Source organism: Ursus americanus, chromosome 20 (genome assembly GCF_024610735.1).
Source record: "Ursus americanus isolate L20-20 chromosome 20, mUrsAme1.1.p, whole genome shotgun sequence".
Lineage (NCBI taxonomy): Eukaryota > Metazoa > Chordata > Mammalia > Carnivora > Ursidae > Ursus > Ursus americanus.
In genome coordinates this window covers 27,219,450-27,239,989 of record NC_142146.1, presented here as the reverse complement: position 1 = coordinate 27,239,989, position 20,540 = coordinate 27,219,450, and the positions used below count along the sequence as shown (strand labels likewise).

Here is a 20,540-nt window from a genome sequence, read left to right as displayed (position 1 = left end):
TAAACTTTAAAAACAGGCTAAGCCAAAACCAATGTTTCCTTTTCAACTCTTCCTTTCTTTAGAAGACTGACTTTACCCTTAAGGTACCACAAAGTACCAGCAAACTGAGTAAGGAAACATTTGGTACCCTGGCTGGTACAAGACCCTGTCTTGAGGATGAAGTGAGAGAGAAGACGGTGAGAGCACACCATATAATGCCAAGTTTAGATTATCCCATACGGACCTCTAGCAGCAAATGTTTTAATTTACAGCTTCATTTTCTGCTGCACATGTGGACAGTTTTCCCTATTACTATACATACAAATGCTTTAATTTTCACACTTATATACGTACAGTTGACCCTTGAACAATGTAGGGGGTGGGGGAAGGCTAGGGGCACAAACCCCTGCATAGTAAAAAATCTGTGTACAACTTTTGACTCCCTGAAACTTAACTATTAATATAAGCCTACTGTCAACTGGAAGCCTTACCAATAACATAAAACAGTTGATTAACATACATTTTGTATGTTATATGTATTATACACTGTTTTCTTACAATAAAGTAAGCTAGAGAAAAGAAAGTAATAAGAAAGAGAAAATACATTTATGGTACTGTAAAAAATCTATGCATTAAATGACCTGCGTAGTTCAAACCTGTGTTGTTCAAGGGTTAATTGTATATATATATTTAAATTTATATATTTTATTATTATTTATATATTAATTTATATATTTTATCTATATATTTATTTATATATTTTATAATTTTTTAAATAGTTAAATGATTTATCAAAAAATAAACATTTATGTAACCACTATCCAGATTAAGAAAGAGAGGGGTGTCTGGGTGGCTCAGTCATTAAACGGCTGCCTTTGGCTCAGGTCATGATCCCAGGGTGCTGGGATCGAGCCCCACATCAGGCTCCCTGCTCAGCGGGAAGCCTGCTTCTCCCTCTCCCACTCCTCCTGCTTGTGTTCCCTCTCTCGCTGTCTCTCTCTCTCTGTCAAATAAATAAATAAAATCTTAGAAAAAAAAAAAAAAGAAAGAATGTTACCAGCATACCAGGAGCCCCACGTGTCCCTTACTAATCACTACCCCTTTCCTCTTCCACAAAGGTAACCACTATCCTGATGTACCTGGTAATCAAAGAACCAAAGGACAGGATATAGATAGGGGAAGCAAAAAGAACAAAAGGACTGAGTCCTAGAGCCTTCCAATATTGAGAAGTTAGGGAGAAACTTCACAAAAGAAACTGAGAAGGAATAACTAGTAACATAGGGTGAAAACCAAAAAAGTGTTAAGTCCTAAAGGCCAAGTAAACAAAGTTTAACAAAGAAAAAAGTATATACCTGAAACTAATCTAATGTTGCATGTTAATTATGCCTCAATTAATAAAAATTAAACAAACTTCAGTTTCAGAGAATTTGGTTACTATTACAAGGTACTATTAACCCTCACCCAGTTATCAATGGAAGGAACCAGGTATTTGTGAATGAAGGCAGACTGGGTTCATCTACAGAAGGAAGGATACTGCAATCAGATCAAATGACTCTCCCTCTTACCCCGACCTAAAGGGATCTGCATCTATTTATCCACGTAACAGTGTGCAGCGTAAAGGAAAATATGGAGATTATTTGGGGAAATATTGGACGCTTGCTACGGCAGATTGCAACCTTCACATCCCCAGTTACTTCCTTATTCCTATATATTTTAAATTCTGTATTAAAACCCTTATACCTATTAAAAAAAAAGAAAAGGAAAGGAAAGGAAAGGAAAGGAAAGGAAAGGAAAGAAAGAAAGAAAAGAAAAGAAAAGAAAAGAAAAGAAAAGAAAAGAAAAGAAAAGAAAACTGTGCCAAATTCTGATAGGTCAGGTACAATGAGAACTAAGAACTAAGAACTGACTCAATATTGTGGAGATCACTGGTGATCTTGAGGACAGTGTAGCAGTGTGGCGGGGGAAAAGGTCTGACTCGGGGAGCCTCAGGAGAGAATGAAAGAGGGGAAACACTGGGCACAGCAGGACAGCCAACACTTGAGTAACTGTGCTGCAAAGGGGAAGAAAGAAATATGGCGGCAGTTGCAGGAATAGTTCGATTAGTGGAAGATTTTTTTTTATTAAAGATTTTATTTATTTGTTTGAGAGAGAGAGAGAGAGAGCACGAACAAGGGAGAGGGGCAGAGGGAGAAGCAGACTCCCCAATGAGCAGGGAGCTTCATCCCAGGACGTGGAGATCATGACCTGAGCCGACGGCAGATGCTTAACCGACTGAGCCATCCAGGTGCCCCTTGACAGAAGATTTTTTAAGATGAGGGAAATAATGTTTATATACACGTGGGAATAATCTAGGAAGAGTCCTAGAAAAAGTCCTTATTACAGGACATAGTGAAGAACTGTTAAAGTGACAGTCTCAAGTAGGCTTAAGAGGAGAGGATCTAGTGAGTGGTGGGAAGATTAACGTTAGATAAGAAGCTGGCTCTTAAGGGCCTTGATTAAGTATTTGCTGACAGAACAAATTCTTCAAATGCTAAGTTGAATGAAGGTGGTAACACTAAAACAAAGTTAGTGAAATTCAGAAGTTCGTCTGTTATATAGACTTTGCTTATTTTTCTTGCCCTTATTCCCTTTGCCACAAAGTACTATTCAATATTAATTTCAGCTCTCCTCTTCGACCAATACAAAATATCCACATTTACTTCACTTCAAATATGGATTGAAAGATAAAAGCTTCTAGTAAAATATAGGTTAAGGAAAGAAAATACAGAACTACTTACCATTTTCATCTACTGCAAGCACACTTGCTCCTTTCCCCAAAAGTTCCTGAACCACCATTGTCAGCCCATTTCGGGCAGCAACATGCAGAGGTCTGGGAGGGAAAATATATATGTACACACACATAGGTACATGGCCCTGAGTGTACACACACACACACACACACACACACACACACACACACTTTCTCTCAATTCTGGTTGTTGAGGGGCATTTTTGCTAAGTTGTGACGACCCAGAAATAAAAATTGGGGTACCCAGTCCTAATAGCAATATAGATGGGAATGGGGGACAACAAAATCAATGTGCGGAGTGTACTGCCAAAGCCTGCAATGTGCATAAGCATAGCATTGCCCCACCCCCAGCAATCCACCTTTAGTTAGTTTGTTTCCTTCTAAGACTCAATGTTTAAGAAGATTTTACTAACTAGACTGCATTCTTAAGTTGTTTTAAGAAATGAGGTAGGCAAATACATATAATAGAATATACAATAAAACCCATTAATTGCAATAGCACAAATTTCAACAGGCTTTGAAAATAATTTAGAGGTTCTGTGACTAGTTTTTGGACCCTGAACAGATCTGACTGATACCTGAATAGGAACCAGTATTACAAAATTGTGGCTTTTTTGTTTGTTTTTAACCAAGACTCAAAGTAGAACAGCAAATGGAAACTGGGAGAGAAAAATGGGAGACTTTGATCTAAGATCTAACCGGTCACTTGAAAGATAGCTGCTCACATTAAGAGCTTGATCTTTCTGAAATCTCCCTAGTCTACAGACACATGTCAAGCTTTTTACCTCATTTATTGCTGGGGTCAAATAACATTATTCCAGTTGATTTTCATAAAACACACAGAATAGTATTATTTTCCTACATAAGATTATGGGTAATTAGATCAAGAAAAAATACAGTATTTTCAATAATAAAGTTTCAGTACAAAACCTTTTCAAATAATACGCCTTTTAATTGTAATGACTTTAGAAATGAGTTTTGTCAATTATAAAAATTGTTCTCTACTTTTTAACTGCTTCTGAGACTGATTCCAATGATCCCGTGTTAGAAAAATAACCTATTAATCATTTTTATAATTATAGGTCACAAGGTTTACACCAGACATGAAAATACTCACGTTTGCAAGGCTGCATTGGTTGCATTGATGAGGTTTCTATCTGTTATCTTTTCCAGTATTAACAAGGCACTAGTTTCATGACCCTAAAATTACAGCAAATAACTCTTAAAAACTTAGATATCATTAAAGATAAATATATAAACTCAATAAACCTCAACTCTTGTCCATACAATATGTACATCACCACATATATGTCATGAATTTTCCTGGCTAATCAAGCCTTGAATATTTGTCCAGGTGTGTTGGTGGAATAGGGTTAGGGGAGAGGACAGGAATATTTAAGACTGGAAAGATTAAGAAAGATAATAATTACATTTAGGCTTACACTCCAAAACTTACTTGGCCCACTGGAGACTTTCATATATCATGGTGCCTAATAGATCAGCATTTTTTTTTCCCTCAAGAAATCTAACGCCAGTGATCAGTAGAGAGGTTCGATCTCTAGCTCTGTTCATTTTAGTGAAGTAGAAAAACTTTACTAAATTTGGGGAAAATGCCACTGTTGATATAAACAATGAAAACATATCCTTAAAATGTGTACCTACCTTGCTGCAAGCCAAATGGAGGGCGGTGTTTTTACTGTTATCTTGTAAAGTCAGATCTGCACTAGCACTGCTAACCAGCATCTCTGGGAGGAAAAATTGCATCAAGTCTTGTATTTATGAATACATATCTTAGATTACTAATAAACTCACTGTAGAGAAATAAAGATACAAAGCAACAATATCCCTCTAGTGAAAGCTTAAGAAAAATACTGTAACCTAAAATGTACACACTATATCATCATTTATCCTGTAAGTCACAGACACAATGGCAACTAACATTTATGCTGTGAGAGCTTACTAAATTTCAAATACTGCGTTGAGTGCTCTGGATTCATACTCTCACAATAACCCTACAAAGTAGGCACTGTTACTTTTCTCAACTTTAAAAATGAAAAATTTGAGGTATAAGGTCACTTAATTGGTAGATCTAGGACTCATATGCAGTCCATCTAACTCCAGAGCCAGGGTCTTAACTGCTATCCTACACTGCCTTGCTATAGTAAGACTGTTCAATCTGCAAGGGCAAATGAAAGCATTGTGGCCCTACATAAAAATGTGGGTTGAAAGCGGGTTAAAGGTTTTAAATCTCAGGAGTGGGGAGGTAATAGTGGCAAATGTGACAGAGTCAGAAGGCTTGGGATCTAAGTTTTCCTTAAGTCGAACACACATAAGCAATATAGCATTACAAAATTAGAATAACGCAAGCCTTAACCAGTGTCTTTACCAACTGTATTTGTCTGTCCATTTTCTGCGGCCATCATGAGAGGTGTCTTCCCAGAAGAGTCTACAGAATTGACTTGAGCATTATGGCTGAGCAGCAGCTGTAAACACTCTACGTGGTCTGTGAAGGCGGCCGCATGGAGAGGGGTTCTGTAATACAAAGAAATGGGAAGACTTCACTAAATCTGTTTGTCATATATTCTAGAAAAAATTATTCCTGAATTTATGACAAGCAATTTTCAAGGGTCTACATATTAGGCTATAAAATCATTGCCTGGATACAAATAGGCTTAATGGAGTTTACTGATTTCTGCCAGTATTTCTGATAATATAAAAGGCCCTTAACTAAACTAGTGTAACATAAAATTGCTTAAGAAAATTACGTCATTAAAGATATTTTAGAAGAAATAAATCCTGACCCAATATTGCCACCTATTACAACTGGTGAACTCTCCTCCAGCCTTTATTCATATTTAGAAAACTGTTAACTTTATTAACAATAATCTTTGGGTAACAAACATACTTTTAAAAAGGGGGGTGGGTAAAAAACCATCTTACAGGTTTTAAAGAGGAAGACTGACAAAAATCATAATAAAAAAGCCTCTTATAATGAGAACATGATTAAGATTTTATAACAACTTATACATCCAAATATAAAAATCAACTTTTAGTTAATAATGGGTTCTCTGTTCATTCTTCCACATTAGTCTAATAATTAAGTTTTTTTTTTTCCTGTTGCAAGTCAAGCTATTTCCTATATAGTTGAATTCCTACCTTCCTTTTGAATCTGTGGAGTTCACGATGCTGGCACCTAAAGTATCAATTAACATTTCAGCAGCACCTTCGTTGTCATTTATCCTGTGTAAGGTAACAAAGTGATCACTCTCACAGCAATGGTGTATTTCTTAAATAGTCAAACCAAATCTCATTCATCTGCCTTTACTTACACAGCACAATGCAAAGGACTGAAAGCATTTCCTTCCATTTTCTGGAAAACTTCCTGTTCTAAAAGAAGTTCTACACATGTCTCATGACCTAAATAAGTAAATGAGAATCAGATTTTAAAATCCAAAAAAGATACTGAAGTGCCCAAATATACCCACAGAAAAAACTTCACGTGGATTAAAAATAACTGAGTTCACTGAATGCATTAAATATCACATTTCTAGGAGTTCACCTCAAGACCTGAAATTCAGAAGCTTCTTGTAATTTTACAGCAGTTTATTACTGACACAATATTTGTTTTGTGGGGAAAAAAACAAGTCTCATTATTCTTTTTCATGATGACCAGTTAAGAGATATTCAGTCATTTTTTAAAAAGTTATATTTATATAGCATAATTAACTTCAAAATGTAAATATTTTCTGATTTTAGTAATGAGCAAATGATAAAATCTCAAATACTACAGTAGTGTCTAGAGGGAAAAAAATCCATGTTTCTGTTGCCATCACCATCTCCAGTTCCACTTTGTAGACTGTAACCACTATTACCTCAAAAGTTCCAGGAAATTTCTAGGCATATAAAACTGCATACACATAAACATGTGTACTACTTCCTTTTAAAATTTTTATGCAAATTTTTAATTCTGCAGCTTGTTTTTCACTTAATAAATTGTATACATCCTTCCATAATAGCATATATAGAAGTACTGTTCTTGAATCTTTGGAAAAACTTCACAGCATTAAAGTGTATCATAAATGATTTAATTTCTAATTATGTATTTTGAGGTGATTGCTAGTTTGCTTCTGTTATATTACCAAACATGCTGTAATAAAATATTCCACTACTTTATTTTAAAAATTTTTTTAGATTTTATATATTTTTGTGTGCGCGTGAGTTGGGGAGGGGTGGAGCAAGAGGGAGAGGCAGACTCCCTGCTCTGAGCTCACTGGGATCAGGACCTCAGCCGAAGGCAGACACTTAACCCACTGAGTCACTCAAGTGTCCTCCGGTACTTTTTTTTTTTTTTTTAAACAAGTATTTTTGTGGGATAATTCCTAGAAATGATATTGCTGGGTTGAAGGACAAGTACAGATTACTGATAGACATCAGGCACACAGTTATTTATTTATTTTTAGATTTATTTATTTATTTATTTTTAGATTTTATTTATTTATTTGAGATAGAGCACATGCACGCATGTGAGTGGGGGGAGGAGCAGAGGGACGGGGGAGAGAGAACCTCAAGCAGACTCCAGACTGAATGCAGAGCTAGACATGGGGCCTGATCCCACAGCCCTGAGACCATGACTTGAGCTGAAATCAAGAGTCGCTCAACCAACTGAGCCAGTCAGGTTCCCAGGCCCACAGTTTTTGAAGACAGGGAAAAACCTAAACTTCACATTTTCTTTACTTAATTTTCAAAGCCAGGATTTTAGTTAAAATACCCCAACTGCTATACTAATTGCTCCAACTGAAATGTTGCATCATTTATTTCATTAGTCATTTGGAACCTGCTTTAGAAATAAATTAGATTCTTATATAGGCTCTTTACTTCTATGGCTTAATATTTGGCTAACAAAGTGATACCAGATATATTTTCTTTTAAATTACTCTAACATTCTCAAATAATAGCTCAACTTAATCTTTATCCTATAATTGTTTTTACCAGGAAAAGAAAGTAAGTTTTAGGAAACCTGTAATTGTTCCATCTTATGTTAGTTATTTTCTCTAATCCAGTGGTTCCCAACTGGAGCAATTTTGCCTCTCAGGAGAGATTCAGCATGTCTGGAGACATTTTTGCTCATCACAACTGGGCATGGGGTAAGAGAGTGCTATTCTCATTTAGCAGGTAGAAGCTAGGGAAGCTGCTAAACACCTTCAATTCACATAGCAGTGCCTCACAACAAAGAATGTTTGCCACAATGGCAATAGTGCTAAGGTTGAGAAGGCTTAAGTTAATTCTCTCTCTCCAAACGTCAACTCATTACCAAAAAGTAGCTATGGAAAGTTGTCCAGTATAGATTTGTTTCCTATCTTCCTAGAAGAGCAGTTCTTAAGGCGTGGATCTGGGGAACCTTGGCGTGCTATTGCAAACTAGTCTTCTCTTAAACTAGCCAGTAAAGAAATTTGCCACCCTTCTCACTAAAATTGGTTTTTTTGTTGTTGTTTTGAAAAGAAGTTATTTTTAATAAAAATGTTATCTACATTAACATTTAATGGATTTATTACATAAGCAAATTAATATTCTTAAATTTCTCAGTTCTCATTTCCAATACAGCAAATATTGACAGCTCTAACTCCCAGATCTTGACACTGAAAGATTTGAGAATTACTGAGTAGACTGCATACTGCAAAAAGAGAGTTCTGGGCTACGGATTCCCTCCAGCAAGTTTTCAAGGTGAAAACTTATCACTTAGCGTCCTACTTTATGAAAGGATGATACAACTGGTCTCTTCATGTTTCAGAGGGATGTTCTGAGGACACTTAGAGCTTCATAAAAATTTATCACTTTTTAAAAGAAACAAAGCGATAATGTAAGTACTCTTAAGCTCTGTGATTGAATGACTACATAAACTAAAAATCTGTACTTTAAGATTTAGTATGTATAACCAACTCTTTTCTAAAACTTTGTCATCATTTCATTTTAATTTTGAGAGAAAGGTTGTTTTCTGATTTGTTAGAGTGCTTCCAATTTTGTTTCTAGCCATTACTAGTGGAAGTAAAACCATTTTACATATTCTACTCTCAGAATGCCAAATTATAAAATAGACTTTTGACTATAAATATGGTATTAATTTTAGACTGCTTGTATAGTCTCTTATTGCATATAGCCAACACACATCTAATTCCTTTCAGCTCAATTCAGGATCTGCATAAATTTGCTACAGTCTGGAAATTAGACACATCTGTTATGATCTTTAAATGGCAACCAGGCATGTAGTTCATGCACAATTTTGTCTGTTTTGTCTCTTGTACACAACATGCTTAGAGAATCTAAATTTAGCAGTAACAGAGTAGAACTCACTTTAGGGAAACAGTGTTCTTCATAAAGACCTGATAAGAAACGTTATAATAGATAGCAACTCTCCAAAGGGTAGTTAAAACAGCAGTTTATTTACAACTAAATGATCTGCCTGAGGAAAGCTAGCTTATTGTGTGATTTTTCCAATGGTTAATTGTCACTGATATATTAAAACAGAATTAAGTAATGAAAGTCTGCTTCAGAACAGTTTCATTTCTTGGGGTGCCTGGGTGGCTCAGTCAGCTAAGCATCCGACTCTTGATTTTGGCTCAGGTCATAATATCAGGGTTGTGAGATCAATGGCTCTGTGATGGGCGTGGAGCCTGCTTAAGATTCTCTCTCTCCCTCTGCTCCTCCCTACCCCTCACTAAAAACAAAAACAAAAAAGGAACAAAAAAACCCAGTTTCATTTCTTAAATAAAACTCACATCTGTAGGTGTTTTCCTACAATATTAGATGGTTTTGGTTTTCCTTGTACTTGAAAATGTCAAGTTACATCATAAAAGCAAATCAAATTCCAATAGCAAAATACAGTTATCTTCTTAAATTCAGGACTAATCTTTGGCCATTTCACTATATTCATTAAATACCAATTTTACTGAGTAGAAAAGAAAAAAAAGGAAGTTGAAATCCAAAGGTTTTAATCTTCAAAACTGTTCTGGCTTAGGATCTGAGGTAGTAAAACTGAAACGGACTAAATTAAGCTTGTGAATTAGCAATACATTCAACTATTCAAGTCTGATGGTACCATCAGTACTCAGAGATGACGGATGCCCCAAAATAATCACAGAACAATCCTCAGGAAGAGACCAAAACTTCCTCAACAGCAAAAGATCAGAACTCTCAATTCTGGCACAAGGATTAATATGAAAATCAAAATACTGCATCTAGAAAATACTTATGAAAACATTTAATTAAACTGTAATTTTGCAAGATTCAGGTTTCTCCCCTTTCACCGTAACTCAACATTATTTGTCAAGATGGCTCCAGTAAAAGAACCATGAAGCAGCACATTACAAAAAGGTAGAAACCTCAACTCTCTGGTAAGGCAGTCAGCTGGATTTTAGACTAGATACTATACTTATTTTTTTAAGCAAGTCAATATTTGTATCAAGAGGCAATTTATATTTTCTTAGTATTTTGAGGGAAAGTTATTAGAATTGTGAACTAGTTTTTCAGGTATGCTCTCGTAACTAACAGTAATCTAAACGCGACAATGAAATTCAGAATAAATTAATCCCCCCCATATCCCTGCTAAAGCCCTTAGCCCGAACTTTGACAGAGCTGATGTTTATAATATACATAATGTACCCTAGCATTCTCTAACATGATCAAATCTGTGGCTCTACACAAGGAAAAAATAATTATCTTTCAACATGCCTCATCACTTAAATTACCTTAATTAGTGACATTTCAGAAACCAAACTCCACTTTGAACATTTATACCTTAAACAGAGCTTTATACTTCTGTGAGTGACTGTTAGTGAGCCTACCTATAAAAGGACAGACTGGCCGTGAGCTTCTAGGAAGTCAAAGGTCAGTATGTTCTAATCATGCATGAAAGTTAACCACAAAAGTCTCTAAGTTTCTAGTTCTGTGATCTGCTAAGATTTTATCCGCTTAAAATGTTGAGCATACCTGTTACTGTTGATAGAAGGCTCTATCTTGTAATGTGCTCAGAAAACATACACAGATTTCAGTTTAGAATGTGATACATTTTCATTTTTTGCTACCTTTTTTCCCCTAACACAAGTACACTTAGAAAGTAAAAGAACATCATCAAACTATAAGCATACTATATAAAAGACACGGTAAATATTATAAAAGTATGTTAAAAATGCAAATACCTGTTGAAACAAAGATCTAAGAAAAACTTCAAACTTAATGATAGCTTATCTCAAAAGATCTTTGACAAACTAGTGCCTTGGCTTCACCATGACAAGTGACAGGAGTAAGCTTACAACTAAATAGTAGAGTACTTTTATGCTTCCTAGTGAACTTACAGTTGCCTAATAAATATTCATGAATATCAGAATGTGTTACAGTTTGCTGTCTCTGCTTGGTACATTAACAGGCATTTAATGTAGATTTGTATCTGTATACTCAACCGTTGTAGCAGGCCCAGTGAAGTGCCGTATATCCATGATTGTCTGCTATGGCTGGGTTTGCATCCACAGATGCTGCTGACTGCAAAAGGGCTCCAAGAACACCAATGTGTCCACAGGCAGCTGACAAGTGTATAGGTGTCCGGCCCCTGCTATCTCGAAATAAGCACTTAGCACCATGTTGAAGTAATGCATCTACACATTCTTCATGGCCTGTAACTGCCTGGAAGAAAAAGTATTTGAAGGTAGTTGAATATATTATCTTGGGTACTACATGCCAATGAAAAAAATTTTTAAAGTCTGTAGCCCCCACATTTGTCCATTAAATGTCCATCAAGCACTTATCATTTTTTGAGTAATTCAGTGCTTTTGTTGCAATTGGCTTAAAAATTCATGTAAAGCAGTAACTTTGTCAAAATACAAGTATTAAGAAAAACCAGAATTAAGGAACTTACAAATCACTGAAAACAATGAAGGCAAAAAAGGTGAAAGGTTTCAAAGGTGAAAAAGACAAAAATGTGTAAGAAAATAGTTGTAATAATGAGAAAAAGTAAAACTGACATTAATTCTACTCAAGGTCTTAAGAGTTTTCAAATTTTGTTCCAACGTTGCTTCCTAGATTAAGTTGTGTTTTGAAGCTGTTTAAAAATGAGCGTTCAAAAATTATTTGGTAAAAATTTGATGAAGAAAAATAAACATAGCCTAGTTCAGTTTTAGGCAAAATGAGATCTGAAGAAATTTTTGATTAAAAGCAATGGGAATATTTTTGCTTACCCCTCTATGCAATGCTGTCCTTCCCCATTTATCTTTGGCATCTACATTTGCTCCTTTGTTCAGCAGTGAGTAAACACAGTCTGTGTGCCCGTTGAGAACAGACAGCATCAGAGGAGTCCTGAGCAACAAAAGGGATAGGTTCAGTGTTATCACCTAAGACTCCACTCCACGAAAAACAATTAAACAGTGTGCTGGCGTGGTTTTCTAAACATGCCTTTTTGTGATGCAACTTTATACTTAAATGAGAAAACTATACTTGATGTTACTCAGTTAACATACTATGACAGAGTTACTAAAATAGGGGCAAAAGTATGAAGATTAACACATATCTTAGAAATAATTTAAAAATTATTAAAACTTACTGTCCATTTCCATCTTGAATGTCTACTGCATTCTGCGGTTCTGCATTTCCTATTAGTAGCCGCAAACACTCTGAATGACCATTTGTTGCTGTCAAGTGATATTTTAAAATTTTAGTAATTACAATGGTAAAATAGAAAATTTCCATCTTAGGGAACATTTTTCTAGATATTTAACTGTGAGATAGTGTCACTGAATTTAATAGTCAAAGAAAAGATATAGATATAAGCAAAAGGTTTCTATTGCCTTTATTGGTGAAACAAGATACAAATCCGTCATGGTAAATTACGGCCACAGCCATCCTTCACCATCTGCCCTGCTAACAGAATGCTCATTTTATTTGGCGCTCTAGTGGTGGCAGTGTGATCAAGGGAAGGCACCCTGCCTTCAGCCAAGGGATGAAATCGTGAATAGATCAAGTCCATCACAACTCCGTTCTTTGCCAGTGACTGGTTTCTAGATGAGTGCTGGTCCAGTCTGACCACTGAGATGCTAAGAAGTCTGAGGGCTTCTGGGAAATATTTTTATCCCTGATAATGACAAGTCCTTCTTCTTTTCCTGATTTTTGATGTGAATTCTGTAAAGAAGCAGTAGCCATTCTGTGCCATGACTGTAAAGGCAAGAGAATAGAGAACTCTGACACCATGGCTGAATCAATCGATCCCAGAGCTGACTCTGACTCTACCTCTGAACATTTTATGTGAGAGGGTAAACACTTGTCACTTAAGCCACCTTTTGGTTGGGTATTATGAAAGAATTCCAACTGATACATATAAAATAAAAGAAGAAACAATCTAAAGACTGTATTTATATGTCCAAACACATAAAATGGGCAATGGTATAAAACAGAAGTAGCCTGAACAGTAAACTCTTTTTTTAATTAAGGTTTTATTTATTTATTTGAGAGAAGAGAGAGAGACAGAGATGGTGAGAGAGCATGAGTGAGGAGGAGAGGGAGAAGCAGGCTCCCTGATGAGCAGGGAGCCCCGCAGACCCTGGGATCATGACCTGAGACGAAGGCAGATGCTTAACCAACTGAGTCACCCAGGCACCCGAAAACAGTAAGCTTTTAAGGTAAGTTAAATGCTCTGCAAAATTCAGGTCCTTCCCATACTACGATAAAACCTGAAGTTTAAAGTAATATGTAAGTCACATAATAATGCAAAAAGGAGTATCACTGTTCTTCCTAATTAAAAGAAGACAAATGAATGAAAGCAAGCTAGGTGTCCTAATATTCTACAGTACCTTCTAACAACTATATTAAATTCTAAGTTATTAAGATGGTATAAAATCATTCCGCATCTACATGCTATACTCTGCCAGCAGCTCTCATCATAATCAGTAACAGCTGTCACTGAAGCATCTCACTTGGGGACGCATCAAGGAAATTGTTTGGCCCGCCTCTTCTTTAATGGACTCACTTGCACTCAGTACACAGTAGCTCCTGAGGAGTTTTTGTGTTTTGTAAGTTCAATACCTAAAACATCAAGCATAACATCACTGTAGGAGAAAACTGGCTTCCCTTTGGAAAAAAAATTGCAATGTCCTCTTCATGACTTATGAATAAGGTGCTCCCTAACAACTTCAATTTGAAAGCCATCTTCAGAACCAGGTTTGCACTTATTAACTAGGTAGGCACCAATTAATGACCCGTAGCTTTTTCAGTGGAGAGGATGTATAGACTATCTGACATTGGCTAGCCACTTCTGAGGGACTTGCTAGTGTCTTGGTTCAATACTTATCAATTCAGAGTGCAAACCACTCCATGAAAGCTTTAAATCAGCTCTGCAAATGATCTGTGCTTACAACACAATGTTTCAAGTTGCAGAATGGCATATAAACTTCATTTTTTTCAGAGTAATAGAAAAGGATGGCATTTTGACTCCTTAATTCTTATGATATAGCAGTTTATATATACATAATTAGGAATTTTAATCCACTTAAAAATTTTTCTGTTTTTGAGCCATGCTTGAATATCTGATAGTTTCTGAAAGGATGCTTAGGAGCAACAGTGGGTGTTACCTAGAGTCTTCAAAAAAGCAAGTTTCCTAAAGGACTGGAAGTAAAGTCCAAGACCCATGTTAAAATGTGCCTTTAAAAATCAATCTATAAAACCAGACTAACTGAAATGAATCTACTCATATAAAGGAAGTCTACTGGGGGGTGAAAAAAAATACTGGGGGGCGAAAAAAAATACTTGGGGAGGACTTCTTCCAGTATACCAGTCTTAGCTATTTAAAATAAATACAGGGGCACCTGGGTCGCTTAGTCGTTAAGTGTCTGCCTTCAGCTCAGGTCATGATCCCAGTGTCCTGGGATGGAGCCCTGTGTCAGGCTCCCTGCTCAGTGGGGAGCCTGCTTTTCCCTCTCCAGCTTCCCCTGCTTGTGTTCCCTCTCTCACTGTCTCTGTCAAATAAATAAATAAAATCTTAAATAAAATAAAATAAAATAAAATAAAATAAAATACTGACTTGTAGTAATTCCTGTAGAGAGTTGTGAATCTACATCTGCTAGCAGTACACAGCAGTACCAAGTCATACAACGACATGATTACATAATTTTGCAGTTTTACATATTTGCAACATCACAAAATCACACCATGGAGTAGATCTTGTGTAAGGAGGTGCTCTATAACTCCCGTCTGAATATACGTTTAATGCAGCATTCTGATACAATAAGCCAAATGTTCACCAACAATCCAAAATAACTTCCTTTAGAAAGAAGTAAAAAATATTGCATTGTTGAAGTACTTCAGAAGTTAGACTACTACATACATCCAATTTCCAAGGTAGATAATGTTTTAAATCAATCATAATCTTGCTGTTGGCTTTTCCTTGAAAGAAGAATCATTCAACCTTTTATTTTTTTCAGATTTTATTTATTTGAGAGAGAGAGAGAGAGAGCGCGCACACGTGCAAGAGAGGAGGGAGGAAAAGAGGGAGAGGGACAAGCAGACCACGCAGAGCACAGAGGCTGACATAGGGCTTGATCCTAGGACCCTGAGATCATGACCTGAGCTGAAATCAAGAGTCAGCCGCTTAACCGACTGAGCCATCCAGGCACCCCTCATTCGACTGTTTAAAGTCAACATTAAAATAATTACCAGGAGTATAACATACAAAAAATTGAAAAAGAAGAGTATCAGACAGAAAGTGGTAACTAAAATCATGCATAATATTTGACATACCTGCTGCATGTATAGGTGTTCTCTTCAAAATGTAGTCTTTGACTAAAATTGAGGCTCCCTGATTAATGAGTACATCCACACATTCAACATGGCCCTTAAATGCTGCAAGATCTAAGGGTGTTCTTCCACTACTATTTCTCACATCAAGATCTAACAAAGACTGTACCAACACTTCTAGTGCTTGATGGTGACCATGATAGGCCTAGGAATAAATAAAAATATAAATTAAAAAAGTACATATTTAAACTGACTTCTCAGATACCTTAGAAAACATAAAGGAAGTAATGAACAAACTTGCCTTCACATTATTATTATATTTGAGATAGTCTAAAACTTGCATATTGAGAGTTCATAATCAAATAGTAGGCTACAGTGTTACAGAATGGGTATTCAAAGTTCAAATTTCAGGTTATTTTATCACTAGCGTACAACGGTCTGGTTCCTGGCATTCAATAAATGCGTTCAGTTACACCTTTCATTCTAAGTCTATGATTGCAAAACCTGTGCTATTATCAAAGTTCAGTGCTCCACTTAACTCCCTGATAAAATTTTACTACACTTAAATTATAGAGATAGCCAGCAATTGAAGTTCATTAGTATTTGAGTCTTCTGATTTCTCAAATTGAAATGACTATCCTCACTTCATAACATGCTGTATCTAAAAAATAAACATTTCTTTTAGCACAAAAATACTTAACACTGAGCCCGGCTCGAAGAACTGCCATGTGCCAGGTACTAGCTATACAATAGAGGATGAAAATTTAAAGGTTTGTCAGATTGAAGTCCCCTTCTTTACCATAGTCTGATGAAGAGGCTTTCTACGTAATTCATATCAAAAACCAACATGTCAACTGAACATCTATTACTCTCATTGGACTAGATGCTGAGCAAGACATAAAAGCAATTAACAAGACCCAGTTGTGGCATGCAAGGAATGTTCTCTCTAGTTTACTCATATTACCATTTTGTAGCTAAAGGACTTTCATATGTCATTTCTGATACCATTCAGAACTATAGCTTAGCAGTTTGTTATCACATGTGAACTTTTCACTGGGAATTGAAAAATGTAAAATTCTACCATACTTGAGCTAAATCTGAAAAAAGATATACAGCTAGAAGAAGGCCCCACACTGCAGCAAAGGGCTGTAAAGTTATTTCTTGCAGAAAATGTCAGAAAGTACCAGACGTAAAGTTGCTCTGGGTCTTACTCATCTCTTTGGTATTTCTGACTACCTACAGAGATTCTCAACCACCTCAAAGATTAAAGTAATTTGAGATTAAGGAACTCTACTGTCCTAGGATCATATTTAATCTTGTTCCTCAATACCAGGTCAATGAAATTATGCTACTAGCAGAAAGAACTGTGAGAAAGACACTATATGCAGAAGATAGTATATAACAAGAAGAGACAAAACAAGGATGACAAGAAAACATGACGATTTGCCAGAGGTGTTCCCCTTCTGATGTCCCTGTATACGACGGAGACATAGTACACGTACTATGTGCAAAGACAAGAACCAAGACCTCAAGCTAGTGTGTTTTCACAGAATTAAGGTGTCCTGGATTGGGAGAGTTGGAAGGGAAAAAAATTACTTCAAGTTAATTTCTGAACACCTCCTACGAACAGATACAAAATGTGAAAAGCGGTGGTATAATCACAGTTCGCTGAGCCTTATTACTAAATTAAAAATTGTTTCTATGTTTCCATTTCAGCTTAAAAACGCTATTCAGCACAGCCATGTTCATATAAAGCACCACAATACGTAATAGCCATGGAGTAAAAAAACCAGTTAAAAAAAAATCAATGTTTTTGAGATAATATATTAAAAAACTTGGCAAAATGCTTAGTCTGGCACCTAGTAAGTGCTCAGGAAATGGCAGTGCTACTGTAAGAATGACGGTGATGATGCAAGAAGAACTGCCTAGTTGTCTGCTCAGACTTCATTTCTCACCACCAACAGCAAAATAGCTATTTTCTCCATGCTTGCTTTGCCCTTTCCGATGACTTATTTATTCTGCAAGTCTGGGAGAGCAGATAGTATTTCAAAGAATCAAAGGGCAAGGAAGCAGGAAGCTGCAGCATATCTCCTTAGTTACTTAGAAAATGGTAGGGAGTACTAGCAGGAAGAAAGGAGCAGAAAATTCAATGCAGATGCATCGGTATTATAAAATAGGCAAAAAGAATATTATAAAAAAATAATAGCATACGTGAGAAGAAATGATTAAAGAGAATCAGTGAACTTGCAGTGATCCTCATGAACTTAAGTACATACCCTTATAAGCATTTTACTATACATAAAACCAGAACTCTCCCAAATAGCTAGTGACTGTATCTGAGTCTGCTGATTCTCAGTCTTCCTCTCACCCCCTACAACTGTTAAAGTGCTCTGTTCCAAAAACAGACTCTTCTTTCAGCACAAAAAGAACAAGATTGGGCCCTGCTTGAAATTTCCTAAAGTAATTCATTCCTGTATCTGATTTAAAGAACTGTTATACTTCACTTACCTTTTCCTCTTAGTGACTGACATTACAAGGAGTAAATCAGAGTCATCTTAAGCTAGAAGGGAACATTACAAATCATAGAGCCAAATTCTATGGCATGAGCAACTGAAGGACCAGTGAACACACACTTAGTGCTCCAAGATCAAAGAGTTGTAGAAATACAGCAGAAAATACAGTTCTGCTCAGCAAGTTAGAAGCCACTCCATTAGGGCAGTGCCATTTTAAAATTCACATCACAAGTATATTCTCTCCCTTAGAGTAGGCTTTGGGAGAAACCCAAAGACCACTGTTTGTTTGTTTTTTAAACGGAACAAAACATAAGTAGTACATTCAAGAAGTCTCTGAATTTAAAAAGTTGTTGAAGATTTAATTTCATGATCATCATACATGGCCCAAACGTTATTGGGTACTAGTTTGAGTCAAACAATCAGATGGGAGATATTTTCAGAAAACCAGCCATCAAGTTGACTGTAAAGGCAGTACTCACAGCCAAATGTAAAGGGCTTATTGTTGCTCTATTATCTGAATCACTCAGCATGTCTGTCCCAGAGGTTTCCATTAACTGGAAAGAAAAGTATTTGAAATGTCAGAAATCGTATTTTTAGATATATTATAGCAGTTATTCCTGCCCCCTCCCCCAAGTTTAAATCCATTTTAGAGTAAAAATTGATACTTAAATATGAATTTTAAAATCTCAGACCATTATTATGAAAATTCCACTCAGCAAGCTTATACAACAGATCATCATGAAAGGGTGGTGAGGACCACAGAGTAAGAGTTCTGAGGTAGGGCTATAAACTAGCTTGAGGGAAATGCTATTTACTCACCACCAAGTAAGAACCACCTGCCCCAGCCCCATCCCCTAAATACATGATTTCTGCCACTGTCTTTGTTCTCAGGAGTATGTAAAACAGGCTTCAGCTCTAGTGAGAGCAAATAAATTAATTATAATACTCTGAATAGTAGGGGGAAAATTGATTATTACTTACAACATCTAAAGGAGTTTCACTTGCAATCTGAAATAAAATTCAAAATAAGAATATTTAGCTTAGAAAGTAAGTATTCATATATTTTAGAGCGAAGTGTTACAGGTCTCTATTTACACATGGCTTTGTTATACCCACTCTCCCTTGAAGGGAAGCAAAGTTTAATATAATTTATAAGGTAAATCTAAATAAAGAAACTTTTAACTTGAAGCATCCTGTTACACACTTGTCCTTTGCTTTCTCTTGGGTTTGGCAAAGTGGGGTGAATGGTATGTATATTCAAGAATGAGATCACAGTTGAAACAAAGAGTTCCTTTGCAGAAGTACTATCTCCCCTATCAGGATGGACTGTAAAAAGAATGGGCCTTTCAGAAATCTCTAAATATATGGAAAAAACCCTCCTCTCACCGGGACATTTCTCACACAAGATACGATTACAGTTCTTAGACATTTCTAGAAAACATTTATTTAAAGGAAAAGGAAATGTTATATCAACACGGGTAGTATACGGGAAGGACATAAGCAGCCCTCTCCAGAGATCTAATTTTCTTTCTCTTTTCTTTTTGAAAGGGAAAAGGGAATGGGAGATATCTTACTGAGGGCAAGCATGAATTTAAGAGGTATATATTGGTTCTAAAAATACTAAAAAGCAATAGAGTTGTTTCTTGATTCATTTATTCTCATTTTCATTATGTTATTAGAATATAAAATCACATTAGTCTTTCCACAGTTCACGAATCTTACCAGCTGAAGACACAGACGGTGACCATAAGCAGCTGAATAATGAACTGCATTGTATCCTTGTTTGTCACGGATCCCTGGATTTGCATCATTTCGTAACAAGTATTCCAGGCACCTATATATAGTAATAACATTCAAAATTCTAAATTCTGCATTTTAACCAACGATAAAGACAGCCTGAAACTAAAAACTGACAATTTTTCTTACAATTTCTTGCAATTCTTCTTTTTCTTGAGTAATGTAAAAATTATAACTATATCTACACTATATAAATTTGTCATTTAAATGACTGACTGTAACTATCATAGGGACACAAGCGAAATGTTCGTAAGAGAATTTCCTTCATTCAAAGTGGTATCTCCAAAGTCGGCCAACAAGCGAGGTACACCTGAGGGCTGCCTGTCTTTTACACAGTCACTAGGTATGGCACCACCTACTCCTATCAAACAATATCTGACAGGATTAAACTTAGTGGTGCTGAGCATCCAATGTTGGCAATATTACTGCTGACGTATCTGGAACACATAGTGAGTGTAGGATCTTATTAGGAAGCGGAAGAAAGGATATACAAAAAAAATCTCAGGCTAACAAGGTCAGAATTCAATGATCTTGAATCAGAGAACTAAGAAGGGTGTAAACAGTGTAAAGTCGTATGTAGGTAACAAGAGAAATCTTCCCGTGGTAAATTTACTTCATTCCTGTGCTATCAAAACATTAGGAAAATAATTTTAAAAGGTACTATACAGTTCAAGGTTTGCTGTAATTTTCATACA

The 20,540-nt window shown here is 36.1% G+C and overlaps 1 protein-coding gene across 11 annotated transcripts in view; it reads right to left on the bottom strand.

Moving 5' to 3' along the window:
* Positions 1-20,540, bottom strand: part of ANKRD28 (ankyrin repeat domain 28) — a 201,453-nt gene that overhangs the window by 11,158 nt on the left and 169,755 nt on the right. For all 11 annotated transcript variants that reach the window (XM_045791700.2, XM_045791706.2, XM_045791701.2 and 8 more), the window contains 13 exons: positions 19,771-19,882; positions 19,030-19,056; positions 18,528-18,602; positions 15,539-15,740; positions 12,354-12,441; positions 11,992-12,109; positions 11,221-11,440; positions 6,097-6,184; positions 5,924-6,007; positions 5,154-5,299; positions 4,430-4,512; positions 3,885-3,967; positions 2,757-2,848 (listed from right to left, as the gene is read on the bottom strand). In XM_045791700.2, the coding sequence (XP_045647656.2) occupies positions 2,757-2,848; positions 3,885-3,967; positions 4,430-4,512; positions 5,154-5,299; positions 5,924-6,007; positions 6,097-6,184; positions 11,221-11,440; positions 11,992-12,109; positions 12,354-12,441; positions 15,539-15,740; positions 18,528-18,602; positions 19,030-19,056; positions 19,771-19,882 (1,418 nt within the window). The remainder of the gene's footprint in view (positions 1-2,756; positions 2,849-3,884; positions 3,968-4,429; positions 4,513-5,153; positions 5,300-5,923; positions 6,008-6,096; positions 6,185-11,220; positions 11,441-11,991; positions 12,110-12,353; positions 12,442-15,538; positions 15,741-18,527; positions 18,603-19,029; positions 19,057-19,770; positions 19,883-20,540) is intronic.